Source organism: Strix uralensis, chromosome 4, assembly GCF_047716275.1.
Source record: "Strix uralensis isolate ZFMK-TIS-50842 chromosome 4, bStrUra1, whole genome shotgun sequence".
Taxonomy (NCBI): domain Eukaryota; kingdom Metazoa; phylum Chordata; class Aves; order Strigiformes; family Strigidae; genus Strix; species Strix uralensis.
In genome coordinates this window covers 89611898-89636614 of record NC_133975.1, presented here as the reverse complement: position 1 = coordinate 89636614, position 24717 = coordinate 89611898, and the positions used below count along the sequence as shown (strand labels likewise).

Below are 24717 nucleotides of genomic sequence, written 5' to 3'. Positions count from 1 at the left end.
AATGTGATGAGAACAGATTCATGCAACTAATTTACAAGGAGAAGATATTTGCACTTATAATATCACAGTTACAGTGTAGATGGTAGCTATTTAAATAATTAAAGAGATCAGTTTGGGGAATAGTCTACTATGAAAATCAATACAGTAAACATAAGATAATTTGTATCAAAGACTGCTATTATTACAGCTGGGAAGTTTCTTAAACTACATCACCCACATGATTGCCAGGACTAAAATCCTGAGGGATGAGTCTAGAATAATTTTAAGCACCTGAAACATGGCTATATAATAAAGGTGAGCTGTTAGGGTTTTTTTTTTTGTTAGTCTGTCTCAGAATATTCCAGAAAAAGGCACAAATTTCAAAGAAATTTACAAGACAACGGAAGTTTTAGATTACTGAATCTTCTATACCACCATGGAATTTGGTAGAAAACAGGCAATCACAAAAGCTTCCTTTGTGCAGCCTCCAACACTGCTGTTCTAGTATGATATCTACACATAGATTACCCTGCTGGAAATACATACTTTTTGGGGAATTTACTGAAGAAGATCATTTATTTTCCAGACTTAATCAAAATTACTATCCATTTAACAGCTGTGAAACGACTTGGACAGGCACAGTAACTGCCCAAGTAGTCAAATAAATTAATATTTGAAGTCTTCACTGCTTAGAAATTTTGTTCTCAGGAATAAACTGTGGTCAAGCATATGTAATACATTCAGTTAAGAGACTGGTGATTAAAAATCAAGGCATGCTATCCCTGGTTCTGATGGAAAATCCATTTCTTACCCTCACAGCGCCAGATGCAATAAGGGCCATTTTGTTGCCTAAAACTTCATCCTGTTATCAGCCTCAAAAAATCTCTCCCAAGGAGAACAATAAGCATGCTGGTATGTACTCTTCTGCAGGCTGTCAGGTTCTGGTTTTTTTGAACTATAAACTATAGTGATCCATCTGGGTGCAGGTGTATCCAAGTAGAATGGGAACAACAGACATGCAATACCACAGCTCCTTACCCACCCCACTCCTACAGAATATAAAGGAAAATGCTCTTCAGAAAAGACCAAGTGATGAATAAAGCGTCTAGTAGTAATAACATCCTATTAGTCAGATACTTTCAATTACACATTTAGAGCTAGAAGAGCACCTGACAGAGCTAGCATCAGAGTTTAAGGAACAAGAGTTCAGATGCACTTGTAGCCACCTTTTTCAAACCAATCTGACAGAGAAGAAGAGATTCTTAGTCCTAAATTAGAAATATTTTCATTCAAGTTTCTCTTAGCAATTTACTTAAAAGACATACCCAGAAAAGCCAAACTCTTTAATTGCATTTGAAAGCCAGTTCAAAGTTTCTGACTGGTTTTTAGGATTCTTTTGAGAGAAAGCCATAGCCACAACCTGGAACAGAAGAGAGCTAAGTGTAAATTCTCACTGGCAAAGCAGGTGACAAAGCACTATTAAAAAAAAAAAAAAGGAGTGAAGACACCTGCAAAAACACAGGGCACTGCAAGTAAACAGACACAGCTGGGGTGACATATGAGGAAAAATTTGTTTTATCACTGTAGCAGAATATGATTGCAACTGAGGTGAAGCAGAAGTTCCTGAAGTACTTAAAGGCAGCCAGAAATATCTTTATTATGGATGCATACCTGCTTTGGCAGTACTTCAGCAAAATACTGATTTACTACTCATTATTTCTCTTCTGTAGGAACTAGTATTTAACTTGTGCCTTAGGAGGTATCTTGAGGAAAAAAACAAATCACTTTCAGGCAACAGAGAAAAATTAAAGATTTAGAATTTACTCCTCAGACACATAGTATTACTCGTTTTATTTACTAGAAGAATACCTCTGCTGCTCACTCACCTGCTCAGCAGTCCATGGCAACTGACACGCCTCTGCTATTGCTGTCATGGCTTCTTTTGCATTACTCCCACATTTGACATCACCAACCTTGTCTACAAGACCATCCAGCACGACTTGTGCTGAAGTTTTGGAGAAGTTTCCCTTCTGCGCAATCAGTGCGACTATATGCAGTTTCATCTGCATCACCTGGAATGTCCATAACAGCAAAGAAGTTACTCATGTCTTCATGTATTTCAGACCAAATTTTTTATTCTACATATTTATAGATATATAAAAAATTAAATAGAACTATTTGTGGGTAAACAAGTGTAAATATAAAATGTATTTGTGTATATACACATATATAAAAGTGTTTGTGTTCACACAAACACAACATTTGTGACACAAATATGTTTATATACTCACATATGTATATATGGTTTTGTGTGATTATACACACAAATACATATTTTTATATCTATATGCCTATATACACAGTAATACTGGACAGCTATTACCTACTTTTAGAATTTACATATACACACACATATACAACTGGATATCTTCAAATGTTGTCTCTAAGTCTCAACCATCAGCAGAAATAAAATCTAATTTCAGAGTTTATATTCTCACTGACTACAGATACAACTGTGGTCATGGTGCTAGGACTGTCATTAGTGACATATATGCACCTCCAGCCTTTCAGCTGGAAACACAGCTTACATTAAGTAACAAAAATGGACTGTTAGTTACTGAAGGATAATGTTATTACCTGAAAATTTGTTTCCTTCCAACCCGGTTTCTTGGCCAGCATTCTTACTAGAGCTTGGCAGGGCATTTCACTTCTCTCCATAAGCTCAACAGCCTAAAGGATAAACATTAAGTTAACCAGTGGGTCACAAGTGATACAAAACCCCGAACACAAACAGAAGTTACCTCAACTGTCCTGTAAATATTTTAATACTAAACTAAGTTGCAGACATTCTCAGCATAAGAATTTACCTGAAGAGCCTTACTGCAAGATGCACTTTTACAAGAAGCCCATTTTACAGGTACTGAGCCAGCATTTAAACTACAGCGTTCACATTGCTACACTTTGTATGTTCTTTAACAAGTGTCCTTACAACCACTATTGGCCATTCCAGCCCTATGACTTTAACAGCTAAAAAACCAACAAACCTCAAGCTGCCTTTTTTTTAAGATTAAGTGCACCTTTCACACTGGAATGCTGACTACACAGCAGAAATTAAACCTCAACATAATTGAAATTACTGTTTTTTACTTGTTCATCTTATCCATTCCAGTGAAACCGTAACATCTTCACATTTGAGTCAGGCTGGCTTCTGCAGCAGCATTTCAGTGCAGCCAGTCACCATTTCATAATTTACGTTAGTCACCTTTTCCACCAAGATATTAAAACTCAGTCGCAAGTGTAATAGTGTAGTGGTATGAACTATTTGTACGACTACAGTTGACATCTTTCTGAATGTGCACTCTCAAAGGTCTGATGATGAATACCATGCGAAGAAAGCTGGGCTTCACATTTGAGTGACACATGATGCTTTTTTTGTTTGTGAGTACATGAAGCACTCACCACCAGCTATGAAGACTGCTGGTACTGTACAGGGCTTCAGACACCAGATGTTTGTCAACTGAAATTTTAGTATTGATAAATTGCTGCCCAACATGCAATCAGCAGGGACTTACTTGCAACTGGCTTTGCCCAGTCATTGCAAAACTCTGTTTAAACCTATTTACCTTTGAGACTAGGCTTTAGAATTACTTAGTATTTTAAAATGACTTCTATGCATCTTCAATCCACATACAAATATTTTTGACAAAAGCATAACTATCTACATTGAACTAGACTACTTACTCCACTATTATTACGGAGTAAGAGCAAATTTAAACCATCTGAGCCGCTTGCCTTTTGCAAGTACTGTTTAATCTGTCTGAAGTGCTGACATATCACTACTATTGGTATGTCTTAGAAGACCTACCAGGCCTAAACAGTTGAAGAAATGATTGCTTTCTTGCTCTTTTACTACCTGCCTCTCTTCTTACCAACTGCTACAAACTTACCTTCTGAAACTCCTCCATGCAGGCAAGCCTTTCTTTCCAGTTACCACTGTCCAACTGCTGGATACAAGAAGCCGGAAGGACAGCAGCAGCTTTCTCTTCACATACTTCTATCTGCAGACAGATCAGAACAAGGTTAATATCCCACTGTATCCCTTCAGAGCGGGGCAGCCGCCTTAAGGACAGGTAATATACTCTAACGACCCTTGCACTATGGTGCATTTACAAAACATGAAAAAAGTTTTCTGTTGTAGGGTGAAAGATTTTGTATGGATCATAGTTTAGGAGCCTTATGAATTTAGCTGCTAAATTGTATTGCAACAGAATAGTAAACCCTGAAAAGTATGATAAGTTGTGAAGACAATCAAAAATTATCCTGAGCAGCCACTATCTACTTACAGAATCCAGCAGAGGTAACCTAAAATTTGCAAGATAGTTTTGTACGAAGTCTGAATAAGCATTCACAGCAATGAATCAGTTGATGAGGGTAGATGGGAGAATACTTACCTTCTGCATCCATTTTAGCAAAATGAAGAATTATTTAGTATATGAAAAATGATAAAAACTTCTCGTTTCACTGGTGTCTGTATCCCCCTTCAGGAAATGTATACTCATTTTCCACTGTATAACTAGCAATATAAACTGAATACATAATGGAAAGTATTCATTCTAAGCAACACCCTAAAGATAACTGACAGTCCAAAAAACCTACAGCTACGTCTAGCAAAGCTTTAATAACTATTTGCTACTGTTTGACCTACAGACAGCTTATGGTTCCCTACCAAGAAGATAGGTAGATGCTCAATTAACATGTAAAATTCAATCATTTTCTTAAAGTGTAACTGAATATGAACAGCCTGGAATAAACTTGCATTAGTTTGTTTAATTATTACTGTAGTCTAGTTCAGATTTCCATGTAAGCTTCAGAATTCTGTATTCTCAGGCTTTTAATACCAGACACCTTCAGCAAATCATGCATCCTAAATTACACATAAAGTAGCCATATCATTACTTTTTTCAGATCTTCCTAGTTCAGGAACTACATGATACACCCTATTATATTTGCATGATTTATTGTTTACTGTCTTGTGACCTGGTACCAAGAACAGCCTGAAGAACAGGTGTACTTACCAGACCATATCGAACATCTGTTTTACCAGTTATTAATTCCATTTATTTAAATGTATTGCTTTCCCCTGTCCTAATAAAAAATCCCCAGCTTCAGTGAAAAATTCTGTAGTAGCTGAAGAACTGATTAACTAAAGCTACTTAGACAAAGGACTTCATATTTCAGAGAATAGCAGAACACTCACCGAGAGCTCTGATTCAAATATTTCTTTGGTCTCAGGACCCTTCTTGCCTTTAGCCCCAGCACCTCCTGTACCTGCAGATGCAGCTGGTTTGCCTTTCTTGGGTTGGACTCCAGACTAGAAAGGAAACGCGTCAGTTAGCCAAGATCAAACAGGTCTCTAGTTCATCAGGTACCAACAGAACTTCTCTTTTTCCACAATTCTACATTCTAATGTCTAAAAATAGGTATCTCTCTAGTACCATAACAGCTGCAGGCAAAGAAATAGTTTTCTGCTAAAGCTTATTTAATTCATATATTGCTTTCAGACTACCAGGTTTTATAAAACATGTACAGTGACAGGGACATGCATAACAATGAGAGATGGAAAGGTAAAGAATGTATGTATTTGTGAAGGTTCAGGAAATAATGAATTAATCTATATATTCTATGGATACTAATTAGATACTAAATGTGCTACTGGTGTCTCTTTTCCAAGCTACCAGAGTATCAATAGATTTTAAAAAATATGAGCCATTTTACTACTCAGTTCCAGGTTTCCCACCTAGAGAAGTAAATAGGGTATTAAAAAGACCATCTATGCTACTTGGGTCAATTTTTAAAATCCAAATAATCATTTTGAAGTAATACAGGCTAATGGTTCAAATTATTTATGGTAACAAGCTAAAAACAACACTAAAGAGAATACTCAACACTTAAGTAGTAACCTTGATAGGTCCAGGAAGAGACACTGAATTCAGCCAAATATTACTATATCACCATAGAGCACATTACTGTTACAACATCTGAGGTTCCTGTGAATGTCTCCAGTGGCCTATCACTATTTCAACATCAAAATCTGGTATTAAGACATAAATGACAAGACAGTTTGTATCACCAAAAACTGAGATTTCATTAAGTACATTCTTGGAAAGTCCCACATTCTTTTTGTTGTTGGACTCACCTACTCCTACAGAAGGACAGCAATTCCTCAGTGGAAGATGTTCAACAGGCCACCTTTGATCTTCAATAAGTAACTGTTCAATGCAATCACAGACAACTGTGGTTGTCAGACAATCTCTTGGCAATCTATCTTACCTTCACAGCAGGTGCTTTTTTCAGCGGTCCTGGTTTGGTTGCTGCATCTTTTGTTTCTTTATCTCCACCAGTCCCTGAAAGAACAGGGGTCTTTCCAGTAATAGGCTTGCCTTCTTTTTTCTCAGCAGCTCCTCCTGTCTTTTTACCATAAACCAGTTCTACCTTCTCAGCACACTCTTTAATCTGACAAGTAGTAAAGAAAAGAAAAAAGGGAAGAGGGGAAAAAAAAATAAAATCTATTTAGCTACCACAATTGGATGTACAGTGTCCCTTCAACAGCAGTGGCTCAAACTTGACTACTCTGGCAAGAACATGAAGAGTTTCAGTTGTTTACTTCACAAAATTTTGTTATCCTGTGTTCCTTACCGTAGTAATGTTAACCAGTCAGTGGCATCAGCCATCACTGTATTGCTAAAATAATTTTCCTAGTTCAAAATAAAGTGCATTTATACACATAGAAAACATTGACACCCCCACCCCAGTACTTAAGAGATGCTCTAAAGACCAATTCTAAGCACCTTAAATTATAAAAATCAAACCTGTCAGCTTATGCAAAAGCATGAAAACTTTTAAGTCTTTAATAAGTCTTTAATAACTTTTAAGTCTTTAGTAAGTCTTTAATACCAAATCCTGTCTAGTAATAGTGAATTAGACCATGTGATTGTGACCTAAAATCCTAAACTTTATTTCAGAAAGTGTTCAAAACCACACAACCACCCAACCAACCAAAAAAAAAAAAAAAAAAAGGAAATCAAACCTCACAGGCCACCTTATAGTTAATACAGCCTTAAAGCCAAACAGATATTTTACATAAGAATGAAAAGGTGCAATGTTAACCTACTAATGAATTTTAGGTACTGGAAGTCAAATTAAAAATGCTTGACAATCTAGCAATAAAAAGATTTTCAGATTCCCTGCAACATTGGTGACTTTTAAGTGAAAAAAAAATTTCAAAAAACTATGCTGAAAGTCATTAGCTAAAGCATCCACTTTAGTCTTCTCTAGCCTAAAATGCATCTTAAATGGATAAATGGAGCATTTTCTACATTTATAGCAAACTCACCCGATCAAGCTTTAGTTTGTCTACATCTGCTAGAAAAGGATTCACAGCTTTCTCTCCAGCCACTTTCAAGGCAGTGCCTAATGCTTCAAATCCAGCATCTCTTACTTCAGGAGCAGAATCATTGATATGCTGCAGAGAAAGACAACTTGTATCATATGACTTGCAGCTCATATCTGAACAGATTCTTAAACCCATCTTCTGTATAAATCCCATCCCCTTATATCTATAGCTACTACAGAATAATCCTTAACATTCCACTGCAGTAAGAAAAAGGTTGGTTTTCACTTCTGTTTTCCTATGTGCTGATCAAGTCTATGTTTCTCAGATACATCCAGTTTTCAATATTTGGATCTTTCACACAGCAAGAAGAGGGTAAACACTCATGCTTTAACAGATACTGCAACACCATGAAAGTTCACAAGGAGTCCTCCAACCCTGTTCAAATCCCCATTTTTGAAGCCAGAAATGTTTCCCATAACAAGGAAAGGGCTATTTTGCAATGAGAAAAAAGCATCCATCATTATCATTTACACTGATACTCTAGTGTAACTGCAATTCACTAGATGGTTCCTTTATTCATGGTAGATAACATGTAGCATTCCAGCAAAAGCTTGCTTAGAGATGTCTGAAAGAAGCAAGTGGCACAGTGCCCAGAAGTTTAATAGTTGCAAATCACTATCTTAAACCTTCAGCTTCAGAGAAGCTAAGAAAAAGAAGACTAAACTGTTCCCATGACTGACAGTCACCTTCAAGTTTGCCATCAGTCAAAACTGACTCTGATGGCTACACAGCACACAAGAACTCTTTAGTCCTTGCACTACCAGAAGGGTCTTTCTCCCAAAAGAATTCAATGCTTCACAACAACAGTGCTTGAGTCAATGCCAGGGAAATACCAACTCATCCTGCTTTACCTTGAGAAGTGCAGCACAGAAAGGTTTTAAGAGGCTTTTTGGCAGAGTAGAAGGCGTGCAGTGACGGAAGCTTCTTGCAATGAAAAGAGATGTTTGTTGCTTAATTGTTGGGTTTTTGTTGTCCATCACTGCCAACACATCTTCACTTATGTTCTGCAATGTGGTCTACAGTGTTGGATAAAGAAGTCATTAGTTTCAGTAAAGAGAAAAGCAAATCAAAATTAGAGACCAATTCTCAGATAATGGGAAAACTGTCACTCTTGCTTACTGTAAGAAAGATTGCATCAATGGCCTCCTGCAGCGCCTGCACTACCTGAGGCTTCTTCTCTTTAAATTTCTCCAGGATTGTTGGAACAACCTACGGAAAAGGAAACAGATGAAAAAGTCAATCTACTCTTCACTAATATAACCGGAGAGCCTGACAAGTCTGCTCCCTGGTATTTTGCAGAGAAGCAAATAATGCAAACATCACTGCTGCCCCCTCCAGGGGTACACAACAGCAGTATGAACTAGTTTATTCTAGCTGATCTCCAAATTAAATTCATTCCAGTCACTCTATTAACAAATATAGATTTTTGAGCAATTTCATAGCAAAGCTAAACAAAAGGCAGATATACAAGTTCACATAATTACAGGTGAATACTCTGGCTCTACTGGTCTGGATCACAGAGCAATAGAATGGAAATTCAACAACATCACAGCAGAGTGGTATGCTCCTATACTATAAGAATCCAAGAAGGTATATAACTCATCCCCTCCTCGCCAGCTTCCTGACAGCACTCAGTATGGCTTATTAAGAAGCCCTCATTTGACCCACAGCTGACAAGACCATGGTTCTAAAGCAACCTGAATCCTTCCTGGAGCACTATTTTTTGGATCTATCACCTTGAAAAAGCACACCTGACACTAAACTATGCCATACCAGAATTTCACAGCAGTTTATACCCAATCCAGCTGCTCAGTCAGTTACTGCTGAAAAATAAAATAAATAAATAAGCAAGGTCCCCCAACCAGCAGACATTCTCATGTGCCAGTGATACCAGCACATTTAAGTATGGTTTTTGTAATAGTAAGAACTTCTGTCAGTGAACCAGAAACATGCAGAGCTTTTAACTGTGGAAAGCAGTCTATTTTCAAGATTTTCATAAACATAACGTAGTTCATAGTTTGGAAGCAGTCTGATGCCTTACAGAAGTTAAAAGCTCTTGCATAATACAAAATAGATTTTCCACAGATAATACTTTCTACTCAGAAGCTGACTATGAGATCTCAACCCCTTGTGACACACAGTGACCTAGGCTCAGCTGGTAACCTTTGCTGGGCCGCAACTTGCAAATTCCCTGTTCACAAAGACTTTAGCACTAAAAAAACTTCAATTAATATAGAATAAATACATAAAGACCCTCATACATGCTACTGCAGGTGCTATACACCCCTAAACCCTACAGAGAACAAAGTCATAAGAAAGAGATACTTAAAACCATTAGGCCTCTGTTTTAGAAAATGCTGACACCTAGAATGAATATTTTTTTGGCATGGAATCACAGAATCATCAAGGTTGGAAAAGACCTCAAAGATCATCTAGTCCAACCATTAACCTCACACTGACAGTTCCCAACTCCATCAGATCCCTCAGCGCTGGGTCAACCCGACTCTTAAAACACCTCCAGGGATGGGGACTCCACCACTGCCATGGGCAGCCCATTCCAACACCCAACAACCTGTTCTGGAAAGAAATGCTTCCTAATAGCTAGTCTAAACCTTTCCTGGCACAACCTGAGGCCATTACCCTCTTGTTCTGTCGTGTGTTACTTTGTTAAAAGTAGAAGTCATATCTTATGTGAGAGAGGGAGGGAGAGAGGGGAGAAAAGTCAGTCCAGGGCTCCAAAGGCAGTCACGAGCATTGAAGTCAGGCCACATGCACTCAATTACAGTAAGTAGTATGTTTCTATACTTGATTTTATCACTCGTTTTAATATAGACTGCAGATTGTAACATTACAGTCCTATATTTAACTAATAGAGTTTATAACAACTCCACAAGTCTAGCAACAGTTCTGTTTTATAACATTTTGAATGCCTGCTCTCAGGAGAAGTCTACATCTTCCTCACTAGTAAACAAATCCAGCAAACAAATCAAGTAAACTGGTAAAATGAGCGCTGAGATTATGCAATTCACAGCTGCCATTACAGTACTGAAAAAGTCATCTTCTCAACACCATTTGCTTGGCAACCATGGAGCTATACCCTTATTTCAGAAACTCGGCTTTTTCAATATTAACTCTGTAGCTATGAGGGTTAACCTTTAAAACATAAATCAAGTGTAAGAATGCTTCTTGCAACTACAGACAGCTTTCAGAATAGAAGAGACTTTGTCCAAACTGTTGTTCAGAGTTCAGGAGACTTGAATGTTTCTGAAGCAGTGAGATTCAGTAACTTGCCAATTCATCACAAAATGTAACACTACTGGCAGCCAAACACATCATTCTTTCTGTCTCTAAGCTGTACCCCCATCACTCTTGCTCATTACAAGAAAAATTTGATTAAGCAGGTTAAAGAACACAGCAACAGAGGCTTGAGAAACAAGTGAGATACCTGCAACTAATTAAAAGCTCCCTTTCTTTCAAGACACTGGTTAAGCTTCCCCATATTCTCAGATATTAACTGTTGATAAGAAGAGTAGCAAAGGAGAACAGAGAAGAGTATTAAACTAGATCACGAGATCATTTTGGTACCAAAAATCTTCATAGTTCAGCTATTCAAAGCAGACAAAAAAACCCACAAAACCCAGACAACAAACAGAAAACCTAGCACCACCCCCCCCCGCCCCCAACGTTCAAAAAAAGCCCAACCAACCTAAAACATACATCATGGAGCAGCTAAGTAGAATTAGGGTTCAGAAGTTATTTTTCCCACTGTGGCCTACAAATGCATTTCTGTGGGTGTATCTCCAGGATGAGGTAATGTAAATAAAGCTCATTTCACGGTAGAGTAATTCAGAGTTGTCATGGTACAGAAGATTTATTGCAATAGTAAGCTTCATGTTGTGGAATGTGAATAAACAAAAGTCCATTTAACCTTAAGCTGCAAGATATCCTGGCAGATATTTCACTGCTTGCTCCATTAAGGGGTAGGTAAGCATTCATGATTATATAAAGAATACCTTTGATAAATACCAAGGTTTGACAGGAAAAAAAGCCAAAACAAAAGTAAGGTGTCCAGCATCAATAAAAACAGAAAAAAAAGTACATACTCTTACTTACATGCCCTGCATACTGTCCAAATTTCTTTCGGAGGCCAGCAGCTAGTCCAGCAAGGCATTTGGCAGCCAAAGCAACTAACATAACATTTGTATCCTTTCCAACAACCTGAAGAGAAAAACAATCAAACAAAAAACCCCCCCAAAAAAGTTAAAGACCAGAAATCCAAGTTTCAGAGACTTGAAAGAATTTCTTAAGAGTAGTCAGTGGGCCACAGATTGGTTTACTTCCACAACTGTTCCAGGTATTCATTTTCTGCTCAGGAGTATTATCTCAGCTGTAACTTTTAAAGTGTAATACAAGTGAATTACAAAAAACATGAAACCATATGTGCACTCTGGGTTTTATTACCTTTTTGAGAACTTTCACCAAGTCTGCATAGTCTCCGGATTCCAATTTGGGATTTTTCACTAGCAATTCAACAGCTTCTAGAGCTTCTTTCCTTTCTTGCCACTTTTTTGCTTCCTGCAGAGCAAATCATTTGCATTAATTTATAAATGCAAACAGTTCTAGAGAAGCATACTTGCCACAAACCATAGATTTTAAAACTTAATTCTATCCTGAGAAAGCCAAAGTCTCCGTACAGTTCAACATCAATAGCTGCAATGAAATATGAAGTACAGTCCTTTCCCAGGATATATCTCAACTCCTTAAAATTACAGCTTTCTTGCTGGTAAGTCAACTTTTGAGACTTACTTATCATAGTCCATATTTTACTTACACTAATCTGTTATTATCCATATAGCAGTAAAGCATATATTGCAGAAGGCCAGTAAGTCTTAAGACTCATTAGCCTCATATATCATAGAATTAACTGGTAGTATTTAAATTTATGCTTACTATTTTCTCATAGAAGTCTTTGGGAAGTTTGGAAAGAATTTCTACAGCTTCAAGCAACTCATATGCATCTACTTGCGGTACCGCCTCTTCCTCATCATCACCTCCTGCAACCAGAAGAAAGAAAAATATAAGCAGAGTTACAAATGAAATTTTGACTACAGCACCACCTAAGGCTCATTGCTTAAGAAGCTGTGATTTTGCTATTCCAAAGGACAGATATATAAAGTTTCATGTAAAGTTTTTGCTCCAGCCATGTTTTCTTGTTGTGTACTGCATCTCATGTTTTGCACCAGTTTGAGTAAAAGCACCTTTACAGTTTAATGCATTCTTTCACAAATAATATATCAGTGACATACTTTCCAATGGAACTCAGAGATTAAATAATTTACCTCCATCTGCATCTCCTCCAACTGCCTGCTGCTGCTCAAATTTTGCTTTCAGCTCCTGTTGGGAACGCAGGAACCTGCTCTGCTTAGGAGCAGCTGATGACACTTTGATCCACTCTTCTTCCAGTTCTTTTAGCTGCCAAAAGGGAAAAGAATCATTGTATCAGAGACATTCTGCACATACCCCAACACAAGTGACGCTTCATGGAAAGCAATGGAGTTTTCCCATTTCAAAGCCATGATAGCAATACCTTTCAAGTTCTTTTTTCTGCCACCAAAGAAGTGACTACCCCTTCACATTCGCTGTTCAGAAACTTTTGACCAAGTATACCCACAGAACAGAGTATCACCAACAACAATATCAAAGCAAAGCATTTACATAAGAACAAACTGTAGAACAGTCGGAATGGTGTGTCCCCTCTGTAGAAGCTTTCAAATAAAAATGGCTGAGCATGAAGGAAGATCTTTTTGTTACAGCCATGCTATTATTACACACTATAACTAAGAGAAAACAAACACGTTGAGCTACATTTGATGAGACAGTTTGGGTTTTTTTTAAAACCATGACTTTTTCCTACAAGTTACTGCTTTCCATCTGAACACAGTTAACTCAAGTGGGTTGGAGGGAAGGATGCATAAATAATTTATAAAGTTTTAAAAGACCAGAATGTTCCATCTCCAATAGCATAGTTATCTACCACAATGTAATGCCACTTCCTGAAGTGGAACAGTCACATCCTGAGTACCACCAGAACAAGTCTGAAGGGCTGTGTAGAGGAAAAACTTCACAAAAAAAAAAAAAAGAAAACTGAATAGGAAAATGGTCAACTAGAAAACTTTCCGTGCAGGGGTCTTTTATAAGGGTAACCATTTGCCCTTGTGTTAGGTCTTCAGGAAATACCATTCTACTTCTCAAATCCCCTCCTCAGTTTCAGTATGATGCTTCCTCCCCCCCGCCGCTTCACATATATTCAGAGCAACAAAACATTGTCACAATTTGTTCACAAATAACAAAGAGGGACTAAGGTTTTGGGTAAAGTTACAGGAAGCTAAAAAATAATGTTGCTGTTACTCAAAAATTCCAGCTTTGACTTTAAGAATGCTCAACACCACAGGATCAGGGAGGGTGAGCATGGAAGTGCCTTCTCAAAAGTCTGGATACAGAACTACCTTCTGCCTACCTGAACAGAATTTATGTTCTGCAATGGAGGTCTCAGAGCATCCCTTATCCAACGGTAGATCTCAACAGCAAGGAGTTTGGCTTCATCTCGAACAGCCTTTTCCCGAGACTCAAAAAGTTTTGGCAATATTTTAATGATTGGCTTCAGTGAGATTATTTTTGAACCAAATTCACTGAAAGTTAAACACATGGAATAGCATCAGTGTCCAGGTAGGAACCAGAGTGATCCACAAATAATAACTGTGGGTTGTTTTTTTTTTTTTTAAACAATCTGTGAAATGCTTCCAGTTCACATTTAGGGATTCTGGCATTTACTCAAATCATTATTATAGCTATTATTTTATGAAGCCACCAAGCTACTGTAAAATTTAAAGAATATTTGCCCTCCACACCCAGCTTGGATTTACAAAATCAGGCCTCTGAAATTACTTCAAAGCACTTAATCCAATCTGCTGCTTAAATCTGTTCCCTTGCCAGGGGGAAAGAAATTTAAAAAAAGAGAAAAAGAAAAGTGTCCTTAGACCAAAATTTGTATGACCTACTTTTTTTTTTTTTTTTTTTTTAAATCAGAATAGAATCTCCTTTGTCTATCCTTGGAGACAAACTGCAGTAAAAGCATTAGTCACTTTTCCACTTGTTGGACCAGATAATTATAGTGAGCCCGGGTCATCTTCACAGAAAACACACGTGTTGAAATTTGTGCTGCTGAAAGGACACATAAAACAAGTTTCCCCAGCCAATCACCCTTCCCTGTCAGCAGATTCTACATGTTGTTGAACTTAATACACTAAACTTCCTTTTTCAATTGCTGTTGAATGAGAAGACAAGAACTTTCTTTTCATAGTTAACTGCTACAGTTCTTAAAGCATCACACCTAAATCACCTCAGAAGCTATAATTTTTTTTGATTCAGAAGCATTTTTCCTTGACAATTCTGAATTGACCTTTCCACCAATCACACTTTCTTCTGCTTCCCTCCAAACAAGTACCACAAGAAAAAGATAGTAAAAGTGGCTGCTCAAGAACTAAAACCTACACGTCTTACTTTCTAAAAATTTTAGTGCTGAACATTTTATTGCCAATCCCACTTTGAGAAATATTAAGTATTAAAACCTACAAAAGAAGCTCCAGTCTTCAAAACACAATTTAAATGCAGAATATGAACAAGTAAGTTGCCCAAGATTTTTCTACCACGACTCAAAAAAAGCCCATATTAGGAGAAGCGCCTATGCAAATTCTCTTATTTTTTTTATCTAATTCATAGAATATTATTTAATTCTAATTCATATAACAACAGAAGAAAGAACAGAAACCTTAGCACAAGGTTAAAAAACACCAGAAGCTAAAGGGGTTATGTACTCAAGCTACCCACCTAGTTAGAACCCAAGACAAATTTTGTTATCAATGCAGAAACCCTGTCAAAGCACAAGACAATTTTACACAGCAACACAGCTCAGCAGCAGCAGATGAAGGTTAAGTCAACAAGGCTCCATGAGAGACTTCTGATCTTGCCATCTCAAAGATAATAAAATACTGCATATGAAAAAAATAGGCAGATGTGGCACATCTTATAGGCGTGGTTAGTTGAAAGATACTGAGGAAGGTTATGCAGGTTTATAATTACACTGTACTGTTAAAAGGACATTTGACTAGATAAGGCAATTTAAAATAGCTAAAATATATTCTTAAATGTGGGACAGTAGTTCCACTTAGTAGAAAGCACAGGTGATGTGCTAAGCCCAGTGCTTGGGCTTCTGTAATAAAAGTCAAAAACAATTAGTTTAACAAGGCCCATCTATATGTATGCCTCAGCAAGTTCTCTAAAAAATACCTAGCATAAGACACCTCCATCTATATAATACAGTTTTCACATGAACTACTTTACTCAGAGAAATGTGTTCTATTAATACCAAAATTATGTTTTCTTTTTTTAAAAAAAGTAAATCTAATGGACAATTATTTATATATAAACGAGGTATATGAATGACAAAAATCACAGTATTTTTCACTCAACTCAAAGGCAACAAACATACTTGGAGTGCAACAAAAAAAAGATGTTCCAAATCTAATCTTGAAACCAACTACCCCATCTTAATTAAATTGGATTTGACTTTTAGGGAGCATTATCAACTTTTCTTTTTAATAAAGAAATTATTATATGGACAATGGAAACTTATTGTGCAGTGACCTTTTTTCTTTTTTTCCTTTCTTCCAAAAACACACACCGCGTACCCAATTAAAGATGTTCACACCAGTAAGGAAAACAGTGGGTTTTTTTAAAAAAAGGTTTTTAAAAAAGATGACATTTTAGTTTTCCCATCAGGGAGTTTATTGCAGCTATTCAGAAAAGAAGCTCCACAGCCTGGAACAAGACACACTAATCCTGCCCTTCTTTCAGAGGTCCATTGTGAAAACGGAAGTTGGGTAAACAGTTGCCTTGAACTAAAGTGATCCAGATGAGGCTTGTACAACAAAGACATCCCCCACATCTAACAAATCCCATGATGCTCTCAACTGTTGTTGTCAGAAAGTATCAGTTCAGTAAAGATACATCCTATTCAACAAGAGCCTGCTAAAGACTCAAGCAACAAATTCAACTCTACGTACTGCTGGAGTGAGAGAGAAAGTTAAAAAAAAAAAAACAAAAAAACAAAAAACAACCACCACCATCTCCCCCACCCCGAACTAAAAACTAAAAGCTTACCTCAGTGCTTTCCTCAGTGTCTCTATACATGCTACTATGATTTTCGGGTTTTTGTTGTCCAGACCCTTTAGTAACTCTTCTTGTACTGCCTCCCCTTTCTCAATTTCTATATACATTAGACATATATCTAGACCCAGCTCTTTTGCTCTGGCTTTTGGCTGATTGAACACTTTATTTACAACTCCAGACGCTACTTCTCCTGTTGTCCTGAAAGATAAGAGAGTGTTACTTTTGGAACATTTAAGTGAATTAGGTGTTCTACACCATTATCCACAGATAAAAACACACACAACATCCAAAACATGGATTAAAACTCAGCAAGTCCTCATATGATACAGACTACTTTCTAAATTAACTTTGAAGGTAATAACCTTTTGTAAGAGATGACTTCAACCTCCAGTTTAATCAAAAGAACTCCTGCAGACTGAGTGCTAGTTAACACATTCCTAATACTGGACTACACCGGACAGTGAATAGTAGACATTTTCTCAAAAGTGCATTCATTAATATACATTAGTTAAGGTCCACAAATAAATACCATTTCCCAGAACTGCATACATTACAGTTAGCTAACACAGCATTAGCACATAATCCCAGCACAGAAATTCACATCTATTTCAAAGTTTCCAATCAGTTAAATAATTTACACCACACTTTTAAATCAAGGGTTTGGAAGGTCGTTAGTTTTTAAACAAAGCTTTGGGTGTGTTAATTTGGTTTTTAAATAAGTCTTTTATTCATTTCATCAGGTCACAAAGTCAGTGGACCAAAGCACTGATCTGGCCCATTTGGTGTTTATTTCACCCTCAGAAGAACAGGGAATTTCATGGGCTAGACAACAGTGAAATACTAAAAACCATCCTGTGATGAAATTTGCAGGTATGAAGATTCATACTGGTTAAGTTGGATGCAACACCACATAAACATAACTCCATTTCATTTCATGGATTAATTACACAATTATCTCCCTGGAAAAAAAGGCTCCCTGTACATATAGGCTTAGCTAGACAAGAACAGGGATTCTAGTTCACAGCACCTATATTACCACATGAATGATTCACTTTCTCTACTTGTCATAAATCTTTACTACTGCCTTTAATAGTTTCTTTGAACACTGTAAGCCATTTCTGACAAGTTAATATGCACATGGAGGCCATCTACAAGGAGAGTCTACCACTCAGCAAATTCTCTAGATTAGAAGGCAAGTTCTGCTCTCAAGAATGAAGATCAGAATTGTTAGTGGCCACTGTACAATCTATCTGCAGCCTTTCTCAGAGAGGCACATTAAACTGTCATAATACCCTACTGATAGCAAGAAAAGGGTACTTACTTGCCAGCTACATGGGCATTTTCAACATAAGCGAGTGCTGCTTCCAGTCCTTTCAACTGAGCCACTGCATTGGAGTCTGTCACAAATTTCTTTATCAATCCAAGATACTTGGACCACTCAGGACTCTTTTCATCATCTATCTTCTGGAAGAGCTTAAGGGCTTCTTCATAACCATTTAACCTGGCTTTCCACAGCTGGAAGCAGAAATCAGATATTTAAATGTTGTGCCAGTACAATCTTAACTCACCAATCTTGCAAAGTTCTTCAATCATAGTTGAAAGCGTGCTCAGTAAACTGGAATCTGCAAGATTTCTCTTCAATGACCATACAAATAACGTGCAACAGGACAAAATATTCGTTCTTCTCCTGCCAAGAATGATCTGGATAGAGATGCCAGTCTTCATAAGCTTTAACAACCACCGATCAGTAGGTGGGAGCCCAACAATAGTTTCAGCTACAGTTGAGAAACTTCTCCACATGAATGAGTTCACTGATCTTTCAGCGTGCAAGCTTACACCATACAGATTATCATGCTATTAAATTCTGCCTAATAAATATTATTCAGCCGCTAGTTTAGATAGAACTGATGCAGTTTCAGATCTGTTACACACATGCTGTGTGGCTGTCAAGATCACCTAACTATGGTGATCTTCAAGAGAGGAGTAACAGAATCACCACAGCAGAGATACACAGCAAGCCAAACCCAAAGACAAGATTTCCTACCTTGTGTTCACATTTCTGGTCAATGGGCAGTTTCATCCACTCACTGTCGTCCCCCATTGTAATTCAGGTTCTCCCTATAATTACAGCAATTCCTGTGGGGATAGGGACAACTTAGAACACATAAAAACACGTCCCATGCTACCCGCAACATACTTCTACTTAAAAAAAAAAATCAAAACAATAAAGACAATTCTGTAGCAAATCTTATTGTTAATGTGCAGCCCAAGCTGCATATATTTAGATACGCACTACTAAGACTAGACCACTATTTTGTTAGCCCTGGAAAGCTTCCAGAAGCAATTAAGGATTAGAAAACAGTGCGATTTGTAATATTTCAGGCACTAGAAGTCTCAATCTGTGAAAGTTTGAGTAAACTCAGAACTCATGAAGAATATAACCTCAGAATATAATCTAAAATTGAAGAAAAATGTACTATGATTAAGCACTAACACGAAATGAGTACCCATCAACACTAGAAAACTGACTCTTACTGACACGTGCTTTCAGCAACAGGTGCCACAAATGAGCGTCAAAAAATAATCGGGTGCCAGTGTAAGGACAGCCATTTTAACAACTTTACAAACAGCACAAATGAAATGAACAGTACTGCAAGAGGAACAAAACCCATTTTTGCAAGCTGGCCACTTTATGCCCTAATTCTAATGTAGCCAGCGTCAGCAACCGTCAACAAGAGATCAATTTCTTACCAGACTTAGGGCTCAATTCCTTACACATTCAAAGTTCCTGAGTGTTTTCTCCTCCCCCCCCCCCCTTCCCTTTTTATTAAAGTAGGGATGCTGACCATTAGGGTATGAGAGATGAGACCTCAGGCTCAATGCCCATCTCAGACATACTGCAGAACTAACCTGACTGCTCAGAGAATAACAAGAAAATATGCCTGACACAGGAGATCAGCAAAATGAAAATAGCAGCAGCATTAGTGAGGGCTCCCAACATTATTTATACAAACAAAATCAAACCAGAGAATAACACATTCCAGCACACCAGTTCGAATGCATAGACAAAGATGACTAAAATTCTAAAAACTGGCCAGCATATACAACAATTCATCACTACAGGCATGTAAAAATACATAATACTAGCAGATTATTCTTAATGCAAATTCAGCCTACGCCAGCAAAGCTGCATACTTTAACCTACAAAGCATTTCACCTAATGCACAGAGGTTCTCTGCAGAAAATTAACCCCTAGAACTAGAAGCATGACTTCACTGGTGTAAGTTAATATAAGCAAGTTCTCCAAAGCCTTGTCAGCCACACAACACTAACATACAGCTAACTTGATAGCAAAATTCAGCTAGCAACAGTCCACAATAAAACCAGTATTTTTTTCCTCCTTCCTGGATTAGTTAGAAGATACCTTTTTTTTTTTAAAGTATCACAACCTCAGTAATTAAAAAAACTCAAACCAAACAAAAAAACCCCAAAACCCCCAAACTACACTAAGTTTACCTTAAATATTTATAAATTCCTATGGATGTTAATACTCTTCTCAGTATAATTGCATAAACTTACTAATTTGCCCACTGGCAATAAAACAAAAGTCAATGTCAGGACAGACGTTGACTACGCATATAAATAAGTGTATCCAGGCATTATTATGGTTTGTCCTTCTCATTTCACAGTGATGTGGATATTTTTTCTTGATATCAGCACAGTTGCACTGAGAAGTCTGCTTTTTAAGCAAAAAAAAAAAAAGGCAAAAAAATTGTTGAGAAAGCCAAAGATGAAGACTTAATTAACCCCTAGAACTACAAACCACTGAGAATGAAGGGATCACTCTGCTCATTATGTAAGAAATTAAGTACACAGATGTGAGGCTACCTAAAGCCCATTCTAATGAACTGTTAATTCTGGTACACTATATTTTTAAATGTACAACTTACTAAAAAAAAAAGCTCTGGGTTAAATACTGGTCACACCATTCCTCCATGTTAGGAATGGACAATAAAAAGGTACTCTGACTTAAAAAACAAAAATAAAACTCAAGCTTTGAAATGCCATACTGAGACCACACAATCACAAGAGATCAACAGGACAAGCGAGTTACTACATCTTTTTGCATCGAAGCTCCACCAGCCTTTTGCAACAGATTCTGCTTTCACCTGTTTAAACTCTTCTGCTTTCTTTTTCTCTACCCAAACCTCTAATTTGTTCTCTTATGCCCTCCTTCAGCCTAATCAAAGAGAGGGTTCAAAATTAAATACAAATCAACAGCATCCTGATGCAAATTCAGGGCATTTTACCTATTTAAAAAAGCCAAAAGCACACACGCCCCCAACCAAAAAAAAAAAAAAGCCACCCCACATGCAAAAGCAAGAGACTCCTGGCAAACATGAAGGTGGGGGGTAAAACTATTACCTAACTCTGATTGTGATGATTTCTCTCCAAAAGCAAAACTGAGACTGCATTCACATTAAAAACTTCTCAAACAGCTCACCTAGTGAAGGATGCAGGAATGCCCTAGTGTGAATGCAGTCACAGCAGCAGATTTCCTCTGTCCTTCAAGTTAGTTCTGCAGCCAAGCGTCATCAGGAAAGATGCAGCTTTGCCAGTTTAAGCTGTGTTTGCATTAGGAATACCTTCATTGTAAGGTACTACTATAGAAATAATGGGGTACTTCCCCATGGCAAAGAGATACAGTGGCCTCTTCCCAAACTCACACATGCCCTTAACAAGAAGCAGCAGAGTGAACTTAGTAGGAAATTCAGCAGTTGTGAATCTTGCTCAGAACTTGGAGGTAATTCAAGCCATTACCTCTCTATATCATTTTGTTGAGGAAAGTGTAAGGAACAAATACAACAACAATAGTTATTTACAAAGAAAACAGAAATAAAGCACTAACACACCTGCCAGCAGCAGAATCAGCAGAAGCAGAAACACCAGAGTTCTGGCACACATACCAAGACAAACTCCTATCTACATCCCATTCTTTTAGAAAACTCAGCAGCATGAACTTCCTACTTCAACAATAAAAAGAAACATTTATTTCTCTCCAGAAATCTGTTCTGCCAAGGAAAACCTTATTGAAGGACAGCAACTACCTTACTACAGTCTTAGAAATCAGTTCAAACCCTAAAGTCTGGAGCAACTCTATTAAAAGGCCTTGTCCATAGCAAGGCTGGTACTGATTTACAAGAATTTTTACCCCTACACATATACAATTCGTTGCTACAAAGTACAGCCTCTTGCTCATACACTCTAGCAATGCATGACAGAATGTAGAAGAAAAGGATCTAGGAATTCCCCTCCAAACATCACACATACTCAACCTGGGGGGGGGGGGGGGGGTGGAACACATGTGATGGGACAGACACAGGGAGGGGAGGACGGACAACCATGAAACAGTGTGTATCTTCTCAGCCATTTTTTTCAGTCTGGTCAAGTCAGTTCCCCTACTATTTTTAGTCATTAACATCTACAATGGTTACTTCAATTATAAAATGGGTTAAGTTGCCTTCTGTGCTGAATCTGGCATCTAAAAATAGTGATAAAATTATACTTTCCCCCTCCCTCAGTAACTTACAAATCCCTTTAGAACAGACAGTTTATCAGAAAGTATTCCATGGTCACAGAGGGAGTGCTCCTTCTTAGACATCCATCTTTCTAGTTTCATCACTGCTCACGTCTGTCCTAATGCCAACATCTTGTACTGTCTACATCTTGCATTTACCAGAAGAAGAGACTGTTGTTTCTCCCTTCAATTAAGTCATTGGGTTCTGTATGTTCATAGAACATCCCACATTCGACAAAAAGCTGGGGTTTTTTTTAAAGCTTCTTTGCAAAGACATGTAAACTTCCAGCCATTACTTCTCAGCATCCAAATAGTAAGTAGCCTTGTTATACAATAACGCAGCAAAATTATGTTATTACTAGTGAATTTGCAGGATTGAAGCATTTGACCTACGTAGCTTTCTTTTACCACAACTCAGAACAAACAGATTTAAGTCTTTCGGTAACAATATTCATTTTCATAGAATCCAGAAAACAAGACCTCCAAAGTGACTGAACCACCAAAAAATAAGTGTTGTGAGAGAGGTTTGTTATTAGCGTGGTCAATACAACATTTCCAAAAGCAAGTCAGCTGAGGCATCTGCAATGGAGATGCATAACAAATCTTCTGTGACAGCTCTTGGCAGGACAAGTTCTTACATTATGGAGCAGTGAGAAAATGAAGACCATCAAGGAAAGAATACAATGTCTTTCAAAGGGAAACCACGCAAAAGCAGCAAGAGCAGAAAATACTTACAAGACAGCACAAATGTAAGAATTTCAAATGTGAAAGTGAGATTTCCCCACTGAATATAAGGAAGTTTAAGAAACAAATTTATCAACACATTAAGAGATTATGGGAAAGTGTCAATACATGAAAGTTTGGATTAACCACGCACTGCTCTGAACAGCTCCCACTCATCTTCTAAATAAATGCTTTCTCCGCTACAATTTTTGAGGGCTGAATAGCATCAACCTTACAGCTTCATAGTATGGGTTACTGCTAAAGAAAATCCGTTCATTGTAAACATCCTGAAATGTGTTTTATTTTGAAGCATACATTTATCACCTATCACTATATTTTATTGTGAAGTTTCAGCTTCCAGACCATTTTCTACAGAAAATGTGCAATGACAAACTAGGAAGCCATTTTATGCTAAACAAAACCAGACATTTATCAATATTCATTGTCCAGTTCTCCCTACTCACTTCCACCTATTGAACACCACTGTTGCACAAGAGCATCAAGCATTTCGGTATTTTGAAAGCTTCTCAAAAACTTTACTCAAAAGAGCAAGTTTTGAGAAAGCAAGACAGGCCTTTTTAAAGCAAACAATCTGTTTGAAACGTTCCTATACAGTAGGGTACATACTTGGACAGCGTATAGCTGTTATGTTACATTTCAGATGAAACTATACTTCTTAGTAGATGGTTCTCTTTCAATGCAACCCACAGTTTTCCTAGCAGAAATAACATTTATTTGTTTAATGACAGTTTTGGGTCATATTTGCTCTTTGGCTCTGAAAAGATGAAATTTCACTTTCTTAGAAGTTTCGCCCAGCATGTTTTTGGTATTTGCCAGCTAAACCTTCTCATTAGATACAACATAAAGTAGCCCAGAAAAAAGGTTGAAAAATTCAAGTAATCATAACATAGTGATTTTTTTTTTTAATTTTACACACCTGGACACACTAAGTATTTTGAAGAGCACACAAATCTAAGAACTAAAGCCTAATCAGTCCGTGAAATAATGCAATTGCTTTAGTAAATTCCACATTATCAAAAGGAAAACTGACATCCAGCTAGCAATCCTGAACTACATATACATGCAAGAGCAACAGAGAATCAGGAGAAGTTTCAGTCAGACTGTAAACACACTTTCCAGCTTCAGTCCACATATCTTTTGATGACAAACAAAAAGAATGAGAGGTTAAAAAAACCCCTTAGATTATTTGCTGCTTATGCAATAAAGATTTCTTAGGATTTTAAAGGCTGGTGTTTTCAATTAAAAGATGAATTAGAAGTTGCAAGATACACAAGCTCTTGATGAAAGGAAAGGAGGATCCCAGAATAATGAAAAAGGAGAAACATATGCTAAAAAGGAATTGTTTTGCAGGTTGTGGAGTAGATTGCAGCTGAGAGAAGCTACTGCTTCAGCAGCAGTGAAATGGCATTCAAGAATAAAGAGCATTAAATTCTCTCTTGCCTGCTCTAACTCATTTGTCCTAGCTCAGCTCAGTGACATCTTGATAGCACAAATGGCAAGTTATTGGTAAGGGAGATAATTTCTCTGGAAAAATATCTTTTAATATGTGGTCTTTGAAAGTAACTGAGGCTGTTCTTTTCCATGCACCTAAAAGTGAGAGACAATACAAAATAAACTGACCTTCTGCTCCAGCAAAGAGAAAAAGAGATTTTTTTTTAGTGCATGGGTAAGCCTGGAGCAAAGCCAGTCTTAGAGAGCAGAGAGGGGCAAGAGGGAAAAGGGCAACCCACGGGCA

The 24717-nt window shown here is 37.4% G+C and overlaps 1 protein-coding gene across 3 annotated transcripts in view; it reads right to left on the bottom strand.

Moving 5' to 3' along the window:
• The window catches only part of CKAP5 (cytoskeleton associated protein 5), a 54754-nt gene that overhangs the window by 25542 nt on the left and 4495 nt on the right, over positions 1–24717 (bottom strand). For all 3 annotated transcript variants that reach the window (XM_074867709.1, XM_074867711.1, XM_074867712.1), the window contains exons 2-18: positions 18705–18796; positions 17982–18175; positions 16652–16858; positions 13950–14121; positions 12772–12904; positions 12383–12486; positions 11894–12007; positions 11546–11650; positions 8552–8641; positions 8284–8448; positions 7373–7501; positions 6310–6492; positions 5237–5350; positions 3927–4037; positions 2617–2709; positions 1866–2051; positions 1305–1399 (exon numbers count right to left, since the gene is read on the bottom strand). In XM_074867709.1, the coding sequence (XP_074723810.1) occupies positions 1305–1399; positions 1866–2051; positions 2617–2709; positions 3927–4037; positions 5237–5350; positions 6310–6492; positions 7373–7501; positions 8284–8448; positions 8552–8641; positions 11546–11650; positions 11894–12007; positions 12383–12486; positions 12772–12904; positions 13950–14121; positions 16652–16858; positions 17982–18175; positions 18705–18761 (2252 nt within the window). In that variant the 5' untranslated portion in view covers positions 18762–18796. The remainder of the gene's footprint in view (positions 1–1304; positions 1400–1865; positions 2052–2616; positions 2710–3926; positions 4038–5236; positions 5351–6309; positions 6493–7372; positions 7502–8283; positions 8449–8551; positions 8642–11545; positions 11651–11893; positions 12008–12382; positions 12487–12771; positions 12905–13949; positions 14122–16651; positions 16859–17981; positions 18176–18704; positions 18797–24717) is intronic.